This window comes from Lynx rufus, unplaced genomic scaffold, assembly GCF_022079265.1.
Source record: "Lynx rufus isolate CCGP_SWC_20201006 ecotype Redwood Valley unplaced genomic scaffold, mLynRuf1.p SCAF_3, whole genome shotgun sequence".
NCBI lineage: Eukaryota > Metazoa > Chordata > Mammalia > Carnivora > Felidae > Lynx > Lynx rufus.
Genome location: NW_025814845.1, coordinates 97,769,029 through 97,792,535, shown reverse-complemented (window position 1 = coordinate 97,792,535; position 23,507 = coordinate 97,769,029). Strand labels below are relative to the sequence as shown.

At 37.0% G+C, this 23,507-nt stretch overlaps 1 protein-coding gene across 1 annotated transcript in view; it reads right to left on the bottom strand.

Annotated features, from left to right (window-relative positions):
* USP53 (ubiquitin specific peptidase 53) overlaps positions 1-21,688 on the bottom strand; it is a 63,116-nt gene extending 41,428 nt beyond the window's left edge. The window contains exons 1-2 of the mRNA XM_047091679.1: positions 21,527-21,688; positions 6,274-6,955 (exon numbers count right to left, since the gene is read on the bottom strand). Coding sequence (XP_046947635.1) covers positions 6,274-6,417 — 144 coding nt within the window. The 5' untranslated portion in view covers positions 6,418-6,955; positions 21,527-21,688. The remainder of the gene's footprint in view (positions 1-6,273; positions 6,956-21,526) is intronic.
* Between the last annotated feature and the right edge of the window lie 1,819 nt (positions 21,689-23,507).

Genomic DNA, 23,507 nt, shown 5'->3' with positions numbered 1-23,507 from the left:
TCATCCATGTACTTCTTCCAACCTATTAATGTTGGTATTTTGACCTCTTTCCATGAATCATGAATGTTTTTAGTAACATCTAGATTCATTAGTCTTCAAGAGTATTTTTAATTTACCTTGCCCAGATCCATCAGAGGAATCAATGCCTATGCCTATAGCCTTATGAAAGCTGTAGCCTTATGAAATGTTTTTTTGTTTGTTTGTTTTTTTGATGGAGTGCCCAAGTGGGGGGAGGGACAGAGAGAGAGGGAGAGAAAGAATCTTCAGCAAGCTCCATCCCCAGCACGAGCCTGATGCAGGACTCAATCTCACCACCCTGAGATCATGACCTGAGCCAAAATCAAAAGTCAGATGCTCAAACGATTGCGCCACCCAGGTGCCTCTGAAATGTATTTCTTAAATAGCAAGACTTGAAAGTGAAAATTACTCCTTGAAGAATGGATGTTAACAGGCATGAAAACAACACTAATCTCACTGTACATCTCCATCAGAGCTCTTGGGTAACCAAGTGCATTGTCAATGAACAGTAATATTTTGAGAGGATTTTTTTTTTCTGAATAGTCTCATTAATTAGCAGGATGATTTGATAAACCATGTTGTAAACAATGTGCTGTCATCTTTGTTGTTCCATTTAGAGGGAATGGGCAGAGTAGATTTAACATAATTTTTAAGGGCCCTAGAATTTCTGAAATGGTAAATAAGTACTGGCTTCAATTTAAAGTCACCATCTACATTAGCCCATAACAAGATATCCTGTCCTTTGAAGCTTTGAAGCTGGGCTTTGACTTCTCTTTTCTAGCTACGAAAGTTCTAGGTGGCATCTTCTTTCTATAGAAGGATGTTTTGTCTACACTGATAGTCTGTTGCTTAGCGTAGCCACCTTCATGAGTTATCTTAGCTAGATCTTCTGGGTAACTTGCTGCAGCTTCTACATCAGCACTTGCTGCTTCATTTTGCACTTTCTGTTATAGAAAAGGCTTCTTTCCATAAACCTCATGAACCAACCTCCACTAGCTTCAAACATCTCTTCTGCAGATTCCTCACCTCTCTCAGCCTTCATAGAATTGAAGATAGTTAGGGCTTACCTCTGGATTAGGTTTTGACTTAGGGGGATGTTGTGGCTGATTTGATCTTCTATCCAGACTGCTAAAACTTTTTCCATTTCAGCAAGAAGGCTTTTTCACTTTCTTATCATTTGTATTTTCACTGGAGTAGGACTTTTAATTTCCCTTGAGAACTTTTCCTTTGTATTCACAACTTTGCTGTTTGGCACAAGAGGCCTCACTTTCAGCCTCTCTCGACTTTTGCAATGCCTTCCTCACTAAACTTAATCATTTCTAGCTTTTGCTTTAAAAGTGAGATACATGAGGCTGCCTTTCACTTGAACACTTAGAGGGCACTGTAGGTTTATTAATTGGCCTAATTTCAATGTTGTTATGTCTCAGGGAATAGGGAAGCCCAAAGAGAGGGAGAGACATGAGGGAACAGCCAGTCAGTGAAGCAGTTAAAACACATATATTAACCAATTAAGTTTGCTATCCCGTATGGGTGCAGTTTGTGGTGCCCCAAAACAATTACAATAGTAATATCAAGGCCAGTAATTACAGATCACCATCACAAATATAATAATGAAGAAGTCTGAAATACTCCAAGATTTTAAAAAATGTGACTAAGCCACACAAAGTGAGCAAATGGTATCGGAAAAATGGTGTCCACAGATGTGTTTGATATAGGGTTGCACAAACCTTCAGTTGGTAAAAAAAAAAAAAAAAGGCAGTACCTGCAAGGTGTAATAAAGTGAAGCACAATAGAGCGAGGTATGACTGTACTCTGAAAGCTGCAAGACATTTGTTGAAAGAAATCAAAGATGACACAAATGGAAAGATATTCCATGCTCATGGATTAGAAGAATTAATATTCTTAAAATGCCCATACTATCCAAAGCAATCTACAGATTCAACGCAATGCTCATCAAAATAGCAATGACATTCTTCACAGAAATAGAACAAATAATCCCAAAATTTGTATGGAACCACAAAGACCCTGAGTAGCCAAAGCAATCTTAAGAAAGAACACAGCTGGAGGCATTATGCCTCCTGATCTCAAACTATACTACAAAGCTATAGTAATCAAAATGGTATGGTAAACACAGGAATACAGAGACACATAAGTCAATGGAACAAAGAGCCCAGAAATAAACCCATGCTTATATGGTCAATTAATGTATGACAAAAGAAGAACACACAATGGAGAAAAAACAGTCTATTCGATAGTGTGGGGAAAACTGAACAGCTACATGTGAAAGAATGAAACTGAACCACATTTACACGACATACAAAAATAACTTCAAAATGGATTAGAGACTTGAATGTGAAACCTGAAACCATAAAATTCCTAGAAGAAAAGATACGCACTAAGCTCTATCTGATATCAGTAATACGCTTTTTTTGGACCAATCTCTTTAGGCAAGGGCAAAAAAGCTAAAATAAACAAATAGGATTGCATTAAACTAAAAGCTTTTGCAGAGCAAAGGAAACCATCAACAAACCAAACAAGGAGGATGCCTGACTGGCTCAGTTGGCAGATCATGTGACTCTTGATCTCAGGGTTGTAAGTTTGAGCCCCACACTGGGTGTAGAGATTACTTAAAAATAAAAATATTTAAAAAACAAAACAAAAAGGCAGGGGCACCTGGGTGGCTCAGTCAGTTGGGCGTCCAACTTCGGCTCAGGTCAGGATCTCACAGTCTGTGAGTTTGAGCCCCACATAATAGGTCTCTGTGCTGACAGCTCAGAGCCTGGAGCCTGCTTCGGATTCTGTGTCTCTGTCTCTCTGTGCCCCTCCCCCACTCGTGTTTTCTCTCTCTCTCTCTCTCTCTCTCTCTCTCAAAAACAAACACAAAAAGAAACCAAAAAAAACAAAAAACAAAAAGGCAACCTAATTAATGGGAAAAGAGATTTTCAAATCATACATACGATAGGGGGTTGTTATCCAAAATATATAAGGAACTCATAAAACTTAATATCAACATCAACAACAACCCAATTAAAAATTGGGCAGAGGACTTGAATAGATATTTTTCCAAAGAAGACATACAGATGGCCAACAGACACATGAAAAGATGTTCAACATGGAAATGCAAATAAAAACAATAAGATATCATTTCACAAGTATCAGATTGACTATTACCAAAAAAGACAAAAGAATAACAAGTTTTGGTAAGGATGTGGAGAAAAGATAACCCTCATGCACTGCTGGTGGGAATGTAAATTAGTGCGTCACTACTGAAAACGGTACATTTTAATAATGTCTACTTTTAGTAATTTCTTACAAGACATACTCCACAATTTATTTCTCAGTGGTTTTTAAAAGTATTCATCAAACTGCATAACAATATTTACATTCTGAATTCTTAAAAATGAAGTCAGGCTTTTTTTAACAAAATCTATTTGAATAACTGTTTTGTTAGTAAGGATTGGCTTTGAAAATTAGTTTACATGGCACACATTTTAACATCTGCGACAACAGATCTCCTGAATTGAAGAGATAGAGGTGGAAGTTCAAGGCAGAGAACTGCAGAGGAGAGAGCTGCACAGAGCAAATACCAGAGCTCTACAGAGGGTCCCCTTTGAGTATTCAGGCAATCCTGTGAGGAAACCACCTATGGCTGGGGAAAGAAGTATTCCAAAAGATTAGAGGGGATAGTGCCCAGAACTCAAACCCACCCAGGACAGTGCCTGCTCCCAATAGCCAAAGTTGAGTGCTTCATAATTCACAGATAATTGATTAAAGAAAGAAGGGTCTTGTCCAGTAGTAGATAAATTAATCCTAGATTAAACACAACTCTGGGACTGCCTGACAAAGCTTAAAAGTAAAATGATCAAACTGTTTCCAAATAAAGTATACCAGAACAAAGTTCAAGAATATTTCTAGGAATATAAAAATATCCATCACCCAACAAGATAAAACTCAAAATGTCTTACATCCAATAAAAAATTACTACACATTAAAATAAACAAGAAAACATATTCCCAAATGAGGATAAAAATCAGTTGAAACCCATAATTTGCAGAATGACAGAATTAGTAGACAAGTACATTAAAACAATAACTATATTTCAAATGTTCAAGATACTATAGAAAAGACTGAACATGTTAAGTACAGACTTCAAAAAGATTTTTAAAAGACCCAGATCAAACTTCTAGAGGTAAAATTACAATGTCTGAAATCAAGATACGCTGGATGGGATTAATAGATTAGACACTAAAAGGAAAGGATTAATGAAGTTGAAAACATAGTAATAGAAACCACACAAAATGAAATCAAGAGAAAGAAAAAAAGATTGAGAGTAAAAATGAAAAGAGCATCAGTGGGCTGTGGGACAACCTGAGGCAACCACTTTTATATATAATTGGAATCCTCCAAAGGAAGAGAGAGACAAAAAAGTTTGAAGAAATAATGGTTGGGGAGCCTGGTAGCTCAGTCAGTTAAGCATCCAACTTCGGCTTAGGTCATGACTTCATGGTTCATGAGTTCAAGCTCCGCATTGAGCTCTGTGCTGACACAGTCAGAAATAATGGTCAAAAACTTTCCAAGTTTGATTAAAATCATAAACCCACAGATCTAAGATGCTCAATAAGCCCAAACACAAGAAACATGAAGAAAACTATGTTGAGGCACATCAATATCAAATTGCTTTAAACTAGTGAAAAAAAGAAAATTTTATAAGGAGCCAGAGAACAAGGACACATTACATACAGAGGTACAAAGAATGACAGTTTTTCATTAGAAATAATGCAAGCCAGAAGATAAAGGGCCAAAATCTTTAAAGTACTGAAAGAGATAAACTGCCAACTTAGATAGACTTCTTTAATGAGTAAAAATATCTTTCAAAAACAAAATTGAAACATTTTTTTCCAGACACACAAAAGCTGAAAGAACTCATTAACAACAGATCTGACCTACAAGAAATGTTAAAAGACTTCCTTCAAGGAGAATAAGTGATACCAGGATCTACACAAAGGAGTGATGAGCAACAGAAACAGCAATAACTATGTAGAGGAGTATAAATAACCTTCATGGTAAAGAGCAATGGAATGTTCATTTAAAAAAATATATTGCCACTGGAATATTTATCCATTTTCTGTACCATGTAAGTATGCTTTACACAACTACATACTGCATTTTGGAAGCCAGAGAAAAGGACAAAAATAACATATCTATATGTTAAAAAAAAAAAAAGACCTAGAAAAGGGTTAACAGAAAAATATTTGTGATAGAAGCCCTTTCTCACAGCTGATTTAATTAAAAGCATTTCATTCCACGATTTTTTGGTATACAGTATCTCCCTATTTCCAGTGCCATTCAATAAATATTTTCCTGCACTTCTCATAGCACTTAATGACAGTGGGATCTTTAGGCCAGGGAAGAACTGCCATTTAAGGGTCCCAATGTATATCAGAATGCTGATAGAAAAGCAAGGTTAGTACATACTTGCTAATTTAAAAGAATTTCAACAAGGACTGAAGCAAAATGGATTAATTTTCAATTCCACTAAAATAGTGGTGTCTAAATTATGATACCACACAGACAATTTAAGGCCGCAGTGGAAGGTGAAGGGAGTTTGAATCCTGAGAATTAACTGTGCATTCTCATTTCAACCCAGGCTATCTATGGGGATTCCACTAGATTCCTTTTAAAAGATGGGGCGCCTGGGTGGCGCAGTCGGTTAAGCGTCCAACTTCAGCCAGGTCACGATCTCGCGGTCCGTGAGTTCGAGCCCCGCGTCAGGCTCTGGGCTGATGGCTCAGAGCCTGGAGCCTGTTTCCGATTCTGTGTCTCCCTCTCTCTCTGCCCCTCCCCCGTTCATGCTCTCTCTCTGTCCCAAAAATAAATAAACGTTGAAAAAAAAAAAATTTAAAAGAAAAGGGGGAGGGGGGGAATAGATTAGTTGATTCAAAAAAACTATTTTATGTATTTCAGAAACATATTTTTAACTTACTAAATAAACATTTTAAGTCAAAAGATGTTTTTATAGCATAGATATACATTATTCTGTTGCAAAAACATTCCCATTTATATTAAACAAATAATATTCACTTCTGTTTATAATAAAAAAAATGCCAAGCCAAAATATTTTTGATACAATTAAAAGTAGTATTAAAAAGCCTTTCCAGTCAATAACTTTACTCTTAATTTACAGTATAAGAAACATTAAACAAAGGACTTCTTGAAAAGCACTTTTGAAAATTAAACAAGAAATTATGGTCTCACCTGTACAGCACTATTAAGAAAGCAGCTGTTTTGTCCTGGTTCATTTAACAAGCCTTTGGTAGGGGCCAGGGACAGCATACTTCCAGGTTGATAAGCTTTTCCAAGATTGCCACCAGGTTTCCGTAAGAATTTCACCCATGCCATTTTCAAGAAACTCTGTTTACATTAAAGCTAAGAATTATATATTTTACATGATATTTCTGATGATAAAAGGGATGATGTCTTGAATTGTCCACTTAAATTCAATGCAGTCAATTATAATAACATAAGTTTCCAAGTCCATATCTTTCCTGTTGCTGTAAATTTTTGATGACTTCGTCAAGCAAAAATAGGGTACACAAACACTGAAGTTCTAAAAACGAAAGCTATTTTAAACATGACCTTAAAATTTTTATATGTGTTTAATTTTATAAGAGAGTTGTATAGTTAAGGTAAAAAAAAAGATTTTTTTTTTAAACTGCTAAAAACAATGTCAATGAACAAATAATTTTCTTTGAAGTACAAGCCATTTGTCTTGATGATTTAAAAACCAGATGATACAAAAAGATGTCGAGTTCACATTTGGCACGATTCCTTTGGTCATTTGTTTTCCTTATGTTTTTTTAATAAGAAGATTCTCTTTCCCAGGTGAAGTTATCAAAGGTGACTCCATATTTGTTATCAAAGTGACTTCAAAGCAAATCTACAAGAAAGAAAATAGATGTTTAAATAAAAGTAAAGGCTAATCAAGAAAACTGCTACCTTACTATTTGAACACAAATACCGAATATATACCCAAGGAGGATTATAACTAATAATGTTCTAAAATATGAAAATGAAAACATTATTCTTCATTAAAAACTTTTAAAAAATACCCATGTGACATCAATCACAACCAACTTGAACATTTCAACGGTGAGTGGTTTCATAAGGAAAATATTTTACAGAAAACTAGAATTAAATTAGATCTCAGGTAGTATTTTCAAAAGTACTAACTTTGTTGTCAACACTAAATTGCCTTGCTTATTAAAACAAATACTTACACAGACATTCTATGTTATCTTTCTTACACAGAATCATATCATTTTCCCAAGAAACCCAGGAGATTTTACACAAATTGATATGCATTAAATAACTCAGAAGAGGGACGCCTGGGTGGCTCAGTCGGTTAAGCTTCCAACTTTGGCTCAGGTCATGATCTCACGGTTCGTGGGGTTGAGCCTGCGTTGGCTCTGTGCTGTCAACTCGGAGCCTGGGGCCTGCTTTGGATTCTGTGTCTCCCTCTCTCCCTGCCCCTCTCCCACTCATGCTGCCTCTCAAAAATAAATATTAAGAAAAAAATTTTTTAAATAAAAAATAAACAAAATAACTCAGAAGAAACCTTAAATTGATAAACAAATCTTGGTGAACTAAAGTAAATTTCTACATTATTCACAAATGCATGTTCTTGACTAAAAAGACTTTAAATTTAATTAAAAGCAATTATCACTGAGGTGCCTGGCTGGCTCAGTCAAAAAAGCGTGCAATTCTTGATCCCAGCGTCATGAGTTCAAGCCCCAAGTTGAGTGTAGAGATTAGTTAAATAAATAAAATTTTAAAAATAAAACAAGTATTATTAATAAGTTTTGTTTAATCAATTAAATTTCCTTCTTATATTCATTCACTCAACAAACATTTACTGAGCCAGGTATTCCGCCAGGCACTGGACTAAGAATGAGGAAAGGCAGACAGACACTAATACAATGAGTAACAACTTGTAACTTGTACTAGAAGAGCTATGTGCTGAGTGCTAACAGAAAAACAATGCAAGGAAAGAGGGTGGAAAATGCATATAATGTGAGACAGTTTGCACTTTTAAACAGGATAGTCATGGAAAGTCTAGTTGCAGATTGTTGCCTTTGAACAAATGTTTGAAGGAGGTGAAGATACCACCTGGGAAAAAGACATTCCCAACAGAGTGAATAGCATGCTTAGCATGTTGGGAAAATAGTAAGCTATCCAATGTGGCAGGAGAAATGTGAACAAAGAACAGAGAAGATGAAAAGGAGGGATGGGAACAGATCATGTGGGGGTACTGAAAAACCTCTGTGAGGACTTTGGCTTTAAACTCTTTTTCAAAGCACAAAAACCTACGAAAGAATGAGATAGATCAGTTCAATACCAATGGTCAAATGCCCACTAAGGAAAGCATTGAGGAATAAAGAAGCATCTTATATAAAGACTTAAAGCCAGGGCTTATTTCCAGCCCAACATATTCGCTCATCACTTACTAGCTGTTTGGTCTTAGATAAATCCTTATCCTCTCTGATTTACAGCTTCTTCATCTATCAAATGGAGATAACAATAATAGCCCCAATTAACATAGATTAAATGTTTCAAGAATTCTAAAACACTATACTATGTTAGTTGTCTCCTTTTTAACTCTGTGGATTTCAACCTTCCCTAAAGTGATCTAAATGATCCCCAAATATTTAATATAAATTAAGTTTTTAATAAAAGCATAATATTACAACATTAAAGGAGCTCTACATTGGTAGTAAATTTGTATTTTTAATGAAAGAATCCTATTAAAATGATATTCTTTCATCATTTACTAGGCACCAGGTTTGCATCATGAACTGTGCTGAAGTATATAAAACAACCCCTCCCTTTAATGACCTTACTTTGGTGAAGGGCAAACACACAAACAGATAATTTTAAAATACTGTGGCTTCCACTCTTGTGCAAGATGTCAAACTAGTATATGCCCTCTGCTCCCTAACCCCAGCCCAAGTCTGGAGATTATACAAAAGGAATAGGTAGCCAAATGAGAAACAGGAAGAAACCTTAAGGACACCAAAGTAACTGGCTTCTAAAGTGGGAGGGAAACAGCAGCTAAGAAATAGAAAGGGACAAGTGCTACAGACTGGAAAAGAGCTTTCTAGGTAGGACCTTTTCCTTTCTTCACATTGCTCTCGGCAGAGAATTCTCACCCCACACAATGCAATGAAACAGGAAAGTTCAGCTACCACGCTAGTGCCATCTGGAGTGTAAGGGAGATTATAACATAACAACAGAAAAGCACTAGAGCACAACCAGTTTGAGAACTGGTAACAAGTACGGGGACCTGCAAGGGCCCTGTGTGTTCTTCTCTCATGCCTACTTCACAAATAGAACAGAGATTAGTAGGATCTGGAAAAAATCATGCCGCTAGGCTGGGTAACAGTTCTCTCAGGCTGCATCACTCCAGATCAAGCCCCTCTACTCACAACCTACCTCTACTCACTGAAATCATTTGAATAAACACAAATGAGAGTTCACCCTTCTCATGTAAACATTATTAGTTTGTAATTTGGTTGTACTCCAGGAAAAAGATAACCAGACACTTGAGGAGTAGCAGCAAACTGAACATTTTACAACATAGGAAACAGAATAAACAGACCGAAGGGAATACAAATTTAAAATAAACAATAAATATCCACCAACTGAATATGGCAGCTTTTTAAAATACTGCAATTTTGCAAAAGAATGACTTAACTAGCAAAATGGATAGAAGTGAAAACCATATTAAGAAGCAATAAGCTCAGATCAGGAAATTTTCCTGCAAGTACTAAAAAAGGAGTAAAGAAGTGGAAAATATAAGCATTTCAAAAAAGCTAAAAGGCATGAGTGAAATCTAAAACTACCAATACTATCTAAAAGAATTCCCAGAAAAAGTAAATTGAGTAAACACTTTTAAAAATGACTATGATTTTTCCACAATTAAAAGCCAAAAAACTCACAGAGAATACATAACTCAAAAAAATCCACACATGATGTGGGGAAGGAAGTAGGATGAAAGTTATGAAGCCTTAAACTGAAAAGAGAGAGAAAAAAGAGATTTTCAAGCCCATTTATTGGCAAACAATAGAAATGGAGACACCTGGGTGGCTCAGTTAAGCGTCCGACTCTTTATTTTGGCTCAGGTCACGATCCCAGGGTGGTGGGATTGAGCCCTGTGTCAGGCTCTGTGCTGAGTGTACAGCCTGCTTGGGATTCTGTCTCCCTCTCTCTCTCTGCCCACCCCCCCCCCCAACACGCAAGCTCACTCGCTCTCTCTCTCTCTCAAAATAAACATTTTAAAAAGAAAGAAAACATGAATCAAAAAATAAACTTTTGTAAAAACTAATATAACAGACAAAATTTTCACAAGCTTGATTAAGGAAAAAAAGAAACAGATATATAAACACCAAGGAAATTGATAAATGAGAAATGACCACAGATACAGAAGCAACCAAAAGAACGATAAACGAATATCACTTAAGTTTTATGGCAATAACTTTCAAAATCTAAAGGAAAGGGTAATTTCCCCAAAAAATACAAATTAACAAAATCAAGCCAAGATAAAGTAGAAAATATTTCCGAAACCTAGAACAATGTGGAAACAAAAGTTCTCCCACTGCAAATGCCATCTGGATCACATGGATTCAAAGTTCAATTTTATCTAAAAGTTAAAGAACTGTTAATTCTAATGGTATATTATTGCAGGGCACAGGAAAAATAATATACAAAGTATCCCAAATCATTTCATGAAGCTAACATAACCTGAATATCAAAACACGATAAATTTCAGACTAATGTGACTTGGATATAAAACTCATAAATAAAGCACTAGCAAACATAATGCATCAATGTGTCAAAGGATAATATACACTATTGAAAAGAATAGTCAAGGAGGGTTTATTCCAGGAATGCAAATATGATTCTACATTTATGTTTTCAATAAATATTCGGGAGGTTATGCAGAAAAGGGCTAACAAAGCAATGTTTGCAACAGCCAAAAGGTGGAAACCCAAATGTTCATCAACTAATGGAAGGGATAAACAACATATGGTATGAGCATGTTACGTGTGTATACATACTCTAACAGTGGAATATTATTCAGCTATAAAAATAAATGAAGTTGGGGCGCCTGGGTAGCTCAGTGGGTTAAGCGTCTGACTTCGGCTCAGGTCATGATCTCGCGGTCCGTGAGTTCGAGCCCCACATCGGGCTCTGTGCTGACAGCTCAGAGCCTGGAGCCTGTTTCAAATTCTGTGTCTCCCTCTCTCTCTCTGACCCTCCCCTGTTCATGCTCTATCTCTCTCTCAGTCCCAAAAATAAATAAATGTTAAAAAAAAATTTAAAAAAAAAAAAAAAGAAATGAAGTACTTTTCATACTACCATATGGATGAACACCGAAAACACTTTGCTAAGTGAAAGAAGTCAGTCATGCAGGACCACACGTTATGTTTCCATCGATACAAAATGTCCAGAACAGAGAAATCTAGAGACAGTCAGTGGTTGCTTTGACTGGAGAAATGGGGGCTATAGAGATGAGAAGGGAAGAGTAACAGCTAAAGGATACAAGGATTCTTCTCGAGATGATGAAAATGTTCTAAAATTGTGGTGATAGGTCTGCCTAAAAACTACTGAATTGTACTCTTTCAATGAGTAAATTGTATGATATGTGAATTATATTTCAATAAAACTACGTAAGAAAAAAGAAAAAAGACAACATAGCAAGACCAGAGATTGCCATCTCAGAAAGGCCTGTTTGCAAGGTTTTAGGCTTTTGGAATTTAAATTTTTGAGAGGATTCCCACCACAATAACTAGTGAGTGCTGGTTACTGTGCCTGAACTGCGTTTTATCCTGAACACCTGCTTTCCTTCTGGAAGTATGGAATTTTGATAACCTATGAAGCAGAGGATAACTATGTGACTACTCCAATAAAACCCTATGCACTGAGTCTCTAAACAGCTTTCTGACAGACAACACTTTACTTGTCACCACAATTTGGTGCTGGAGGAATTCGTGTGTTTTTTGTGACTCCGCTGGAATAAAATTGTGAGAAACTTGTGCCTGATTTCCATCAGACATCACCCCATGATCGCTCCCCATTTGCTGATTTTGCTTTATTTCTTTTTGCCCTAATTAATAAAGCATACCAGGAAATACTATATGCTGAGTACTCGGAGTTTTACAAAATCACCAAACCTGGGAATGAGAGGGATCTTGGAGACCTCAACACAGAGGCATTATGAAAGTACTTTGTTTCTATCAGGCTTGCAAAGTTAAAAGACACACTGTTGGTTGGGATAAACGGAAAGAAGTGCTTTCTCTTCTTGTTGACTAATAAAACATGTAATTATACTGTACTACCCTTGCAGAAATATTATATCAACCTGGCAACAACCGTTAAATTTAAAAACATTTATTTATTTATTTATTTATTTATTTATTTTTTTTTTTTTTTTTTTTTTTTTTTTTTCCATTTGAGAGAGATAGAGAGAGAAGGGGAAAAGGACAGAGGGAAAGGGAGAGAGAATCTTAAGCAGGCTCCATACTCAGCACAGAACCTGACATGAGGCTTGATCTTACAACCCTGGGAACGTGACCTGAGCCAAAATCAAGAGTTGGACACTCAACCAACTGAGCCACCCAGGCACCCCAAAACAAACACCCTTCAATCTAAAAGCTCTAATACTGAGATTCTATGCCCCCCCAAAAGTATTACCTTTTTGAGCTATATTATGTAGATGCAATAAATAAGGAAAGAATCAAAATGAATATCCATAAACAGGAACATAATTATATAAGAGGGTGTTTTTGAGTGACAAAGGCAAAATGCAGAAATGTAATATAATCCCATTTTTGTAAAACATATGTGAAAAAATATATACGCTTTACATGAACTTCTTAACAAGGAAGAGTGTGTATATGTTTTATTAAAATGGGGATGGACAGCCAAACTTGAAAATAAAAGTGAAAAAAAAAAGCCTGTACGAAAAAAACCGATAGTATGTATCTTAATAATTCACACATTATATAAGTTATGTACGTGTATACACACACAAAAAATTTAAATAAATACGACATACCAGAAAACAATAAATGAAATTTGATATTGCAATTTTAGGCTCAGATAAAATTGACTGAATAAAAATACAACTGATCTCTCTACATTGATTTTGTATCCTGTAACTGTACTGAATTCGAGCATTAGTTCTAACAGTTCCTGCTGGAGCCTTAATAGTTTCACTTCTTCTTTTCCTATTTGGATGCCATTTATTTCTTTTTCTTGACTAACTGCTCTGGCTAGGACTTCCAGTGCTATGTTGAATAGGTGTGGTGAGAATGGGCACCCTGTTTTGTTTCTGATCTTAGAGGAAAAGCTTTTGCCTTTTCATAATTAAAAATGATGTCAGCTGTGTAACTGTCATAAATGGCTTTTATTATATTGAGGCACATTCCCTCTATACCCACTTTGTTGAGAAATTTTATACTGGAAGGATATTAAATTTCGTTAAATGCTTTTCTGCATCTAATTTTTCCTTTCTTTAATGTGGTATATGACATTTATTGATTTTCAAATATTGAACCATCCTTGCACGTCAGGAATAAATCCCACTTGATCATAGTACATGATCCTTACAATATGCTACTGAATTTGATTTGTTAACATTTTGCTGAGAATTTTTCCATCTATACTTGCCAGGGATATTGGCCTATATTTTCTTTCCTTGTAGTGTCCTTATTTATCTTTGTTATCAGGGTAAAGCTGGCCTCATAAAAAGGAGTTTGGACGTGTTCCCTTTTCTTCAATTGATTTAAAAATGAATATTAAGCTAGAAAACAAATTGAATTGTATTCACCCAATGGCATATTAGAGTCCTAACCTCCAGTGCCTGTGAATACTTGGAAATAGGGCTTTTGCAGATGTAATGAGGTTAAGATGAGGTCATTAGTGTGGGCCCTTATCCAATAAGGCTAGCAGTTATCATTAAAAGAGACAGAAACACACAGAGAGAATACTGTTTAATGACAGGCAGAGAATGGTGTGATACAACTACAGGTAAGGAAACACCAAGGATTGACAGCCACCACCAGAAGCAAAAAGGAGAAAGGAAGGCTTCTGCTCAGAGCCCTTGAAAGAAAACAACTCTGCCAACCTTGATTTTGGACTTCCAGCCTCTGGAGCTGTGAGAGAATAAATTTCTATTGTTTTATGTCATTCATTTTGTTCTGCTTTGCTACAGCGGTCCTAGAAAACTAATAAAAGAGCTAATAAAGCTATGAAATTCCTTTGTTCTTTTACGTTTATTGGGATTTGTTTTGATTATAAAATATTACATAGATTTTTAAAATAACATAGAAGTACTGCATAGGGAAAATATAGAATACCCATAATCCTACATAAAATCACTGCTAATAAAGCTACTGAAATATATTTTTAATAGTATCCTGGCCTAACCATCAAACTATAAAGTAAAATTTCATTTTAACATCTTTTCACTAATAAGCAATACAGCAACTCAAAGACACACTGAAGACTTTTTATTGGTACACTACAACTGTTCACCTAACTAGTAAAAGTATTCAAGGTTTCATTTTCAATAACTCGATAGCAAGGTGAAGAGGTATAGCAAGGTGAAGCAATTAAAAGCCTAATTCATTATAGAGGTATCTTGACTTCTGTAAATTGAAGGATTAGAGTAAGGAAGATACAACTGAAGAACAGATATCCTTTGACACACAAAACCACTGTCACCCCACAAATGGAGGTATTGGAGAAGAGTGTACTAGAACATTTATAAAACAAAGACAGAAAATGAGATTAAAGTCATAAGAAAATACTGTACCACCACAAACAAAAACAGCAAATTTTAAGTAATTCCCAATGTTCTGTAATTTTTTGCACTATTTCTTTTCATCTAAAAAAGAACTATGCTTTATCTCTCATGGCTTTTACCTACTCACTAGTTCCCACTGATAACTAACCAGAGAAAGACATGAGTTCATGTGTATCCAGAATATAGAGTATGAACATTAAAGACAATGGCTTATAGCAATCTGTTTTAAGATACGACTTCAGAAGCCAATTATGCCAAAGCAGGCATAACCTAACATTTCTTTGCCTTGACAAAGGCCAAAACGGAACTCTTGCTTTGCCTATATCTTCCCCCTCATCTCATTTGATGGTAACTTTGTCTTTCCAGTTGCTGAGAACAAGTATCTTGCTATGATCTTTGACTCTGCTTTCTCACCTACCTCTGTCAGAATGTGACCAATTCTCACCCCCTCCACTTCTACTATTCTCGCTTCTACTATTCTCGACGTATCCATCATCAAATCTTGCCTGGATTGCTAGTATAGCCTAATTGTCTCCTAGACGCTGCCCTTACCCAACAAAACCTACCCTCAAGAACAGGCAAAAAGAGCCATCTAAAATTAAATCATAATGTCATCCCCCTCCTTATAATCTTTCATGGGTCTTTATTACCTTCAGATTAAAACCCAAAAAGTCTTTACAATGGACTGCAAGGCCCTATACTACCTGCCAAAAGTAAAAAACACTTTTTTCTATACTCTCACTGCACTAATGAGACCAGATGTGTAATTCCACAACAAGCCATTCTCCAATTCTCAGTGGACACCAACACAATACCTACAATTTAACTCAATTTTGACATTATCTACCTGCAGTCAGTGTCAAATCCCAAGACAAGGGCTCAGTCCCAAAAGACCATCCCTCTCACTTCAGCTGCTCATCACATGTCCCAAGTTGTTACCTGTATTTCTGATTAATTGCCTATAATTTGGAGGTTCCCATGACATTCTCCATGGATCCAATTAATTTGCTAGCATGGCTCACAGAACTCAGGAAAACAGCTTACCGACTAGACTTGAGGTTTATTATGAAAAGATACTCAGAAACAGCCAGATGGAAGACAGGCAAAGGGTAAGGTATGTGGGAAGGGGGATGGAATGTCCATGCCCTCTCCAGACATACTGCCCTCCCGGCACCTCCCTATGTTCAACAATCCAAAAGCTCTCCAAATCCCTTCAGTTAGGATTTTTTATGGAGGCTTCATTACACAGGGCACAACTGATTAAATCACTAGCCATTAGTGATTAGCTCGAAATCCACAGCGCTCCCCTCCCTGGAAGTGGAGGGAGGTGGACAGGCTGAAAGTTCAATTCCTCTAATCACACAGTTGGTTCCCCTGGCAACTAGCGCCCCCTCCTAAGGCTATCTAGGAGCTCTGAACCACCAGTCATCTCATTAGCATGCAAAAAAAACCACATTTATTGCTTCCAGAGATTCCAAGGGTTTTAGAGGCTGTGTGCCAGAAAATGGTGCCAGAGATCAAATACTGTATATATTTCTTACTATGTCACACCTGCCCATCCCCTCACCTTCACCTCTAAATACTTTTCCTATACTTTCTCCACTGCAGTTGTATCACCCTCCTTGTTTCTGAACACACCATGCAAACACCTGCTTTAAAGTGGCTATTCTTCTGCCTGGAACACACTTCCCCTTGATACCCACATGACTTCTCCCTGGCTCCCTTCGGGATTGCTCTGTTCAAAAAACACCTTCTAAATGAGGCCTATATTGATTTAAAATTGCAACCACAACCTCCACTCCACACTCCCAACTCCCCTTACCCTGCTCTACCACCTTTCTTTTCTCCTTGGCATTTATCACCATCTTATATACTATATAACTGACTTACTAGGATTATTATTGTTTCTCCTCTCAATCATCTTAGAATGTAAAGGGAATCCCAGGCATGTAAAACAGTGCACAGTACACGGTAAGTACTCACTAAATATTTATTAAAGAAAGCTCAGGAAATAAAGTGAAACCTCAATCAACAAATCAGTGCTCCTATACCAAAGATGACCTAGGCAATCAAGACTCAGGACAATCTCCCACCAAGTGGCAGCTACATCATTGTCAGTACTATTGCCAAGGAGGTAGGATTATTTCAGGCCTATACAACATACTATATAGGAGGAAAAGTCTTCCAGAATTCAAACATCCTGCTTGAAACGGAAGGCCACCATGAGAGGGGCAAGAGTTTTACTTTGCAGGCCAAGAAGTTTAGAAGACATCTGGTGGACAAAGAATGCCCTGATAGGTTCTTGACAAGGACAGAATCCATGGTCTAATACTGATCTCAAGTGTCCCACAATTATTCATTCCACCAATGATAAAGCTTCTAGCATCACAGAAAATTACTCAACTATTCAATCATTAAAATCATATCAGTTACATAATCTATAATCATAATGATATAAAAAGGTTCATAGTTGTTAAATATCATAAACCATGTATAAAATACCCAATAAATGCCCAAAATAAGCAGGCATTCAATAAATGTAAGCTAACTATAATGATAGCAGCAACACTACCTTTGAGGTAAATGGTCTTTAATAATATACAGAAACATTTGAAAAGAAAGTAAAAGCTGTATTATACATATCTCATTTTGCTATCTTTCTCCATTTCCTTACACTGATGTATCAATCTTGACTATAGCCTTAGTTAGATCAGATAAATTGTACAATAAAGTATCAATTTCTAAATTTTAGTATCTGTGAATAAGTTATTCTTAGTAGAAAATAAAACAATTTCATTTACAGAGCTATCCTACTGTAAGAAACTTAACATGAAAAATTCTAATTTACAAAAAAAAGTGTTTGGGAATGCTTCACTTTACAAATGGATTCATCACAGTATTGTTTTAAACATTCATTTACAACCTTTTGGACTAGAGAAAGAGAAATTAAGTTAAAACATTAGAAGGCAATGCATCGGAAATAAATGGAAAGCAACTCTGGAATAACAATGCAAACAAAAGAGATTTAATTTAGAAAAATTCAACCTATGTACCACTTTTCAGAAAAATAACTACAAACTTCCTTAATGAGAACTTTAATTCATAAATAACATGATCCATCCAGCCATAAAACATAACTAGAGCACCCAAAATACATCTGGACACTGCTCTCATCATGTCTCTGGGTCCCGGAGTAAAGCTCCTCTGCCTGCCTACCACCCTCCGTGGTGTCCATATGGTACTCTCCGTACACCTGAGATGACAGCACACATACCATCATCTCCAGGTTCTCTTACTCCGCGTTCCCTCTACAGAAACACAGTACAGAGTTTTAAAAGAAATGTACAAAGTGCATTGGTAACACAAAAATGAAGTAATCTACTGTCCTTTGCTGGCTTAGAAAATACTTCATAGGTGTGGTATGGGTGACCAGTAAGTTGAAAGGGTAATGGAAGGAGGAGAAATGGTATCTTACAAAGGTAAGGTGTAAGAAAACAAGAACTATTGGATCTTTGGAAATTCATTTCAGTTTGGGGGAGGATTGGGAACAGGCTGAGATGAGGCTCAGAAAAGGAAGACCTCATATTTCTGACTACTTTACCTTTGTCTCATTGATTTTTGATTCTCTAGTGCCTAGCATACAATAGGTCAATAAATGTTCATTGAATAAATTTGCTAACTCAGAAAATCACAAAAAGGAAGTAAAAAAAGTTTGGAATTTGGAGGTTCCAAATTCCAAAGGAAAAGTATTTCTTCAAAATGCTTTCTGCAGGTCAATATTTACAAAATAGAAGTAAACAGAGGTTACATTTACAAAATGTGCTCAAAAACACCAAATTAATTAAAAAAATATCACAATTCGGATAACTGAAATGATAGTTTAGGTACTGAAACATGGTTTATGTTGCATAATATTTTATTATCTGATGAATTACAAATATGAATATAAGCAGCAACTTTTCTGAAGTGACTCATAAAACAAAAATTCTTCAACCACATGCAATGGTTTGTAGCATTTTTGTGTATGTCAGAGACACTTTTGGTGGCCTAATGAGGCCTATGGACTCCGCGGGAAAACGTTTGTAAATGCGTAAAATAAAATTCATAATATAATTCATCAATTATGTTAAAATTCAGTTCTAACCACAGACTACAGTTCAAATCATGGACCCTCCTTTAAGAATTCTTGATAGAGGGTATCAGTTAACTTGGAAAAGCAAAGAATAGACACTTCTTACCTAAAGAGCACCCCCCATATATATGTAATATTCCTATTACCTTAAAAAAAGCTCATAATAAATTACCAAGATTAGGATATTATATAAAGTTAATATTTAAAAGTTTAAATAACTTTTGAAGGTTTTATTTGTGGTAGAACAGGCTGCTTCCATTTCTTGTTCCTACTATGTGCATCTGTTGTAATGCAAAATTTTCTAACATCATTTCATCTGTACAAAATTAATAATATACTAATGCTATATTTGTATCATCACTAATCTCTAGCTAGTTCTCCAAACATGACATCTACTAGTACAGTTCCTCCCTTAATCCAAGAGCTCATGAGTACTAGTAGGCTAGACAATCTTCTGGGCCCCAGCACACCTAGCACGCTCTGTATTCAGAATACTTTCAGGTGCACTACATAAACGACCTCACTGTAGGTTGTCTTTGGGATCTATAATTAAGAAACACCTTATAGTTAAAGCTGTCAAATAACAAGATCTGCTCAGTATTGTAGTAACTAAATGTCTTTGTAGGATAACTTAATCTACCACTTTATAGATTTCAAACATACTTTTGGAAAATTGTAGGGTACAGCAACATCCTCCCTAGCATGGTAGGTGAGTTCCAAACAGTATCAACAGGGAAGATAAAAATAACTCTCATTTTGACTCTTTAATGGGCATATCACCTTAAAATAAATCAGAATTTTTACTTTTTAACTCTTTGTCTTGCTAAGATTTCTAAACCATAATTCTAAAATTGTGTTTGATACTACAGTTTAAAAGAAACATTTATTTGACACTAAATATAATACAAAAAAATCTTGAATCAGTACATTGTAAAATCATAAAAAATTTTGAAGAGATTTTCTTTTTTAAGGAAGAGAACAAACACGGTGGAGAACGGTACCCCTCCCATATTAAAATAGCTATCTTTTAAAAAACTTCTTTTTGTATCTTCTAGAGAATATTAATGGGTTGACAACTAGTGTCAAGTTTCATGAACAATATACAATCTACATATGTTTATAAAAAGTTTTAACTAATAAAGAAAAAAAGGTGTTCTTGATTACTTATTTTCTACACTGCAGGAAAAAATACACATAACTACCAATGAGTTTAATTTGTGAACAAACTTAAATAAATCACTTTATAGCTTATTACCAGTAATCACGAACGTAGACAAATTGTCCAAAAAAGCTCATTTTAAGAGCCTCCAAAATGTAAAACAAAAACAAAACCTGTGTTTTTTCCAAACTGTAATTAACTCTTACTTACAGTTGAGTTTGTCTATTTGAATTCTTATGACAATGGCAGATAAATCATGTATTACTTTTACAAAGTAAGTTTTATTTTTCTAATTTCTCCTTCACAGGATGAAGGAGCTTTGCCTAGGCCATCATCAGGAAACCAAAAATAGAAAATTAAACTAACAAGTACCCATTTAGCCAAAAGCTCATTTCAATCAGAATTTTGTTAGTACTTGTTACTTCCTTTAAACACTGAGAATTAGCAATGTTCTTTTAAAGAACAGAGTTAAAAGCGAATCAGACCCTAATTACAAAGAACTTCCGAAGTTTAAACATCCCTCACAATAGCCTTGAAAATCCAGTGCAAAAGTATATATATATTTTTCCAGATAAGGAAACATTCTGGCATACTCTGCTGTCTAACAAATAAAGCCTTCCAGTACATTTTGCAAGCATTAATCAGACTTTGCATTGATACAGAAAACCTTGCAGCAAGATAACAAAACCTCAGAACATGCTCAGATTGCAGTCTTTAGAAGGCCTCCCTAGTACACCTGTACAAGTACTTCCTGTTCTCCAACGATGTTTAAAAGTAGTTTGGTAAATGTCCCATAAGTTGTTGTCTAAAAGCTAAACATTAACTTCATAAATTACTACTACCAACCAGAAACCACCAGCCCAAAGATTCTTACGTATCCAGTCATCTCTCTTCTCCAAGGAGGACAACATAACCATCTGGACCCCTTTATAGAGCTGCTGCTCGGGAGTGGCAGTGGCTTCGCAAGCAAGGCGCAGGGGCCAAGTAAGCTATAGTCACAATCCCAACGCACCCATCTGGACTCCAGGTTCTGCCTCTTGCCCGCCCTCAAACACAGCAGTAAGAACAGCCACGACCCAGTAAATTGAGCACCTCCTTTCGCCTCCCGCGCGCCTCCAGCCTGCCCAGAGGCATCTTCGCCAGGCCGGGACGTGACGGGCAGGAGGCGGGTAGGCTGCGTGCCCTCGGGCGCCTGAACCCGGGCGAAAAGTCCGCGGAGCAGGAGCGGAGGATGTCACAGGGCTGCTGCTAGGGGAGAGACAAGGTCTGGCGCTGAAACTGGGGTCTCCCACTCAGGCCCGGGGTCTCCAGTCGTTGGATCTCTATCTAGAGACTAGTTTCGGAGACTTACCTTGAGCTCTGCCCTCCTAACAAGCGGAGCGTGCGGTCCAGGTAGAGAAACACGGGCCTTCCACTTCCACAGGGCTACTTCCCGCTGGCCCAGCTCTGCCTCACGCCAACACCCGGCTGATAACTAACAGCTGCCACCGTAGCCGAGGTTCACCGGGAACTGGAGCAGTGGCGTCTGGTATCGCCGCCCAGAGCTCGACCCGGAGCACGGAGCATGCGCACACGCCCCAACACCCAAGGGCCAGTCAGGACAGTGACACCTGCGATCAACAGGTCCCGGGAGACCCGCCCCAATCTCCGCCTCGCGCCCGCCCCGCCTCCTTGGGAAAGGCTCCGCCTTCACGCTCACCGAGTTAACCCCGCCCCGCACGCGATTTCCCGGCTTTCCGGACCTGGCGAACTGTATTCCCGCGGGGGTTCGATTGGGCGCGCGATCCAGTTGACTTACTCCAAGGCGCGAGATCCCGCGAGAGCAGGAGCTTGAACATTTCCCCTAAGGCAGGGCGGTGTGGGAGGGCTTGCTGAGCTGTTGGGAAAGGTGCGTGCAGGTTGGCTCTGTGGTGTAGAAGGAGAGCTAGTTCTCCTGAAGTGGAGGTGATTATTCTGGTGCTCTTGGTCATTATATTCGGTATTTTCTAAGCTCAGGAACGCGGACCTACCGAGGACTGGGCTTTAGGTTAGTTAGGCATTGTTACCTGAGAGGGAACAATCTGTACTGCCTGGCACCAAACTACTTGCGAATATGCAATTCCTTTAGCTTTCTGTGAATCATTATGATCTGTTTGCAGTTAAATGGCTTCCATTGGCATGAATGTATATTCCCTAACTGGTTGTTTCGTGACTGTTAATAAAATCAAAGCTGTAATAACCGTGTTGACTCGGTTAATGGTTAATTGTGTTAAGAAAAATTTGGCTGTCTCCTTACTATGCTTTAGAACAGGTTTGAAGTTAGAAGCTACTGCTTGGGAACTGGGCTAAACTTTGTTTTGTAATAAACTGTTTTTTAAAAATAGAAGTTAAAAAAAAAAACCACTACCATCTTTAGTATCAAAGATCCCTCAATAAGAATTAAATAAAATTTTGAAACTCATTTCAAAGCTGGTGCAGGCAGAACATACAGATTATAAAAATTGATTTAAGTAAACTCATGGGTAACTAGAAGTTTATTTGAAGAATTAGAATGAAGAAACATTTTACACTGATATGGGTGCATTGTGCTTAAGACTGAATGAGAATGTATTGAGCGTTTATAGATTCCCTTCACTGAATTAAACATGAAATCATAGTGAAAGTGAAGGCAGTTCCTGCGTTCAAGAAATGTAAAACTTCTGGAGGAGGAGGAAAAAACCTCTGCATTAAAAAATAATGACAGCATTAACTCTCCCTTTGGTTTCCCCAGCCCCACTAAATCTTGGTTCTGCAACTGTATCTCTGATACACTTTAAATATTTTTCTTAAGGCCCTCTGTTCCCAAGCTCTCCATTTTCTTTTGTTAATTTGACCTTACTCCTCTTGTATCCTTGAGCAGTCTCTTTGCCATCATGGACTTGGCTACCGGCTTTCCCAGTACACCAAGTATTCCCAGATGTATATCTTCAGGTTAGACTATTTTAAGCAACAGCATCTGCTTTGGATATCACACAGATACCTTAATTAGGTCCTAAATTGGCATTGGTATCTTTACTATTACCTATTCCTGATGCCATGACTTTCCCCACCCATCTAGAAACTAGCCCATTTTCATTCCCTATTTCAGATAATGGCACCCAGTTACCCAAGACAGAAATCCATGAATACCCCCTATATTACAGTTCCGTCACTTCCTCTATCCTAACATCAAATTCTATTGACTCTTATCTACTTAAGTATCTCTCAAATCCCCTCCTCTTCAATCTTCACTCTCACTGTCTTAGTCCATCAAGTAATTAACACCTCTCCTGACTCATCTTCCTTGGACAATTGCAATCACTCATTATTTCCCA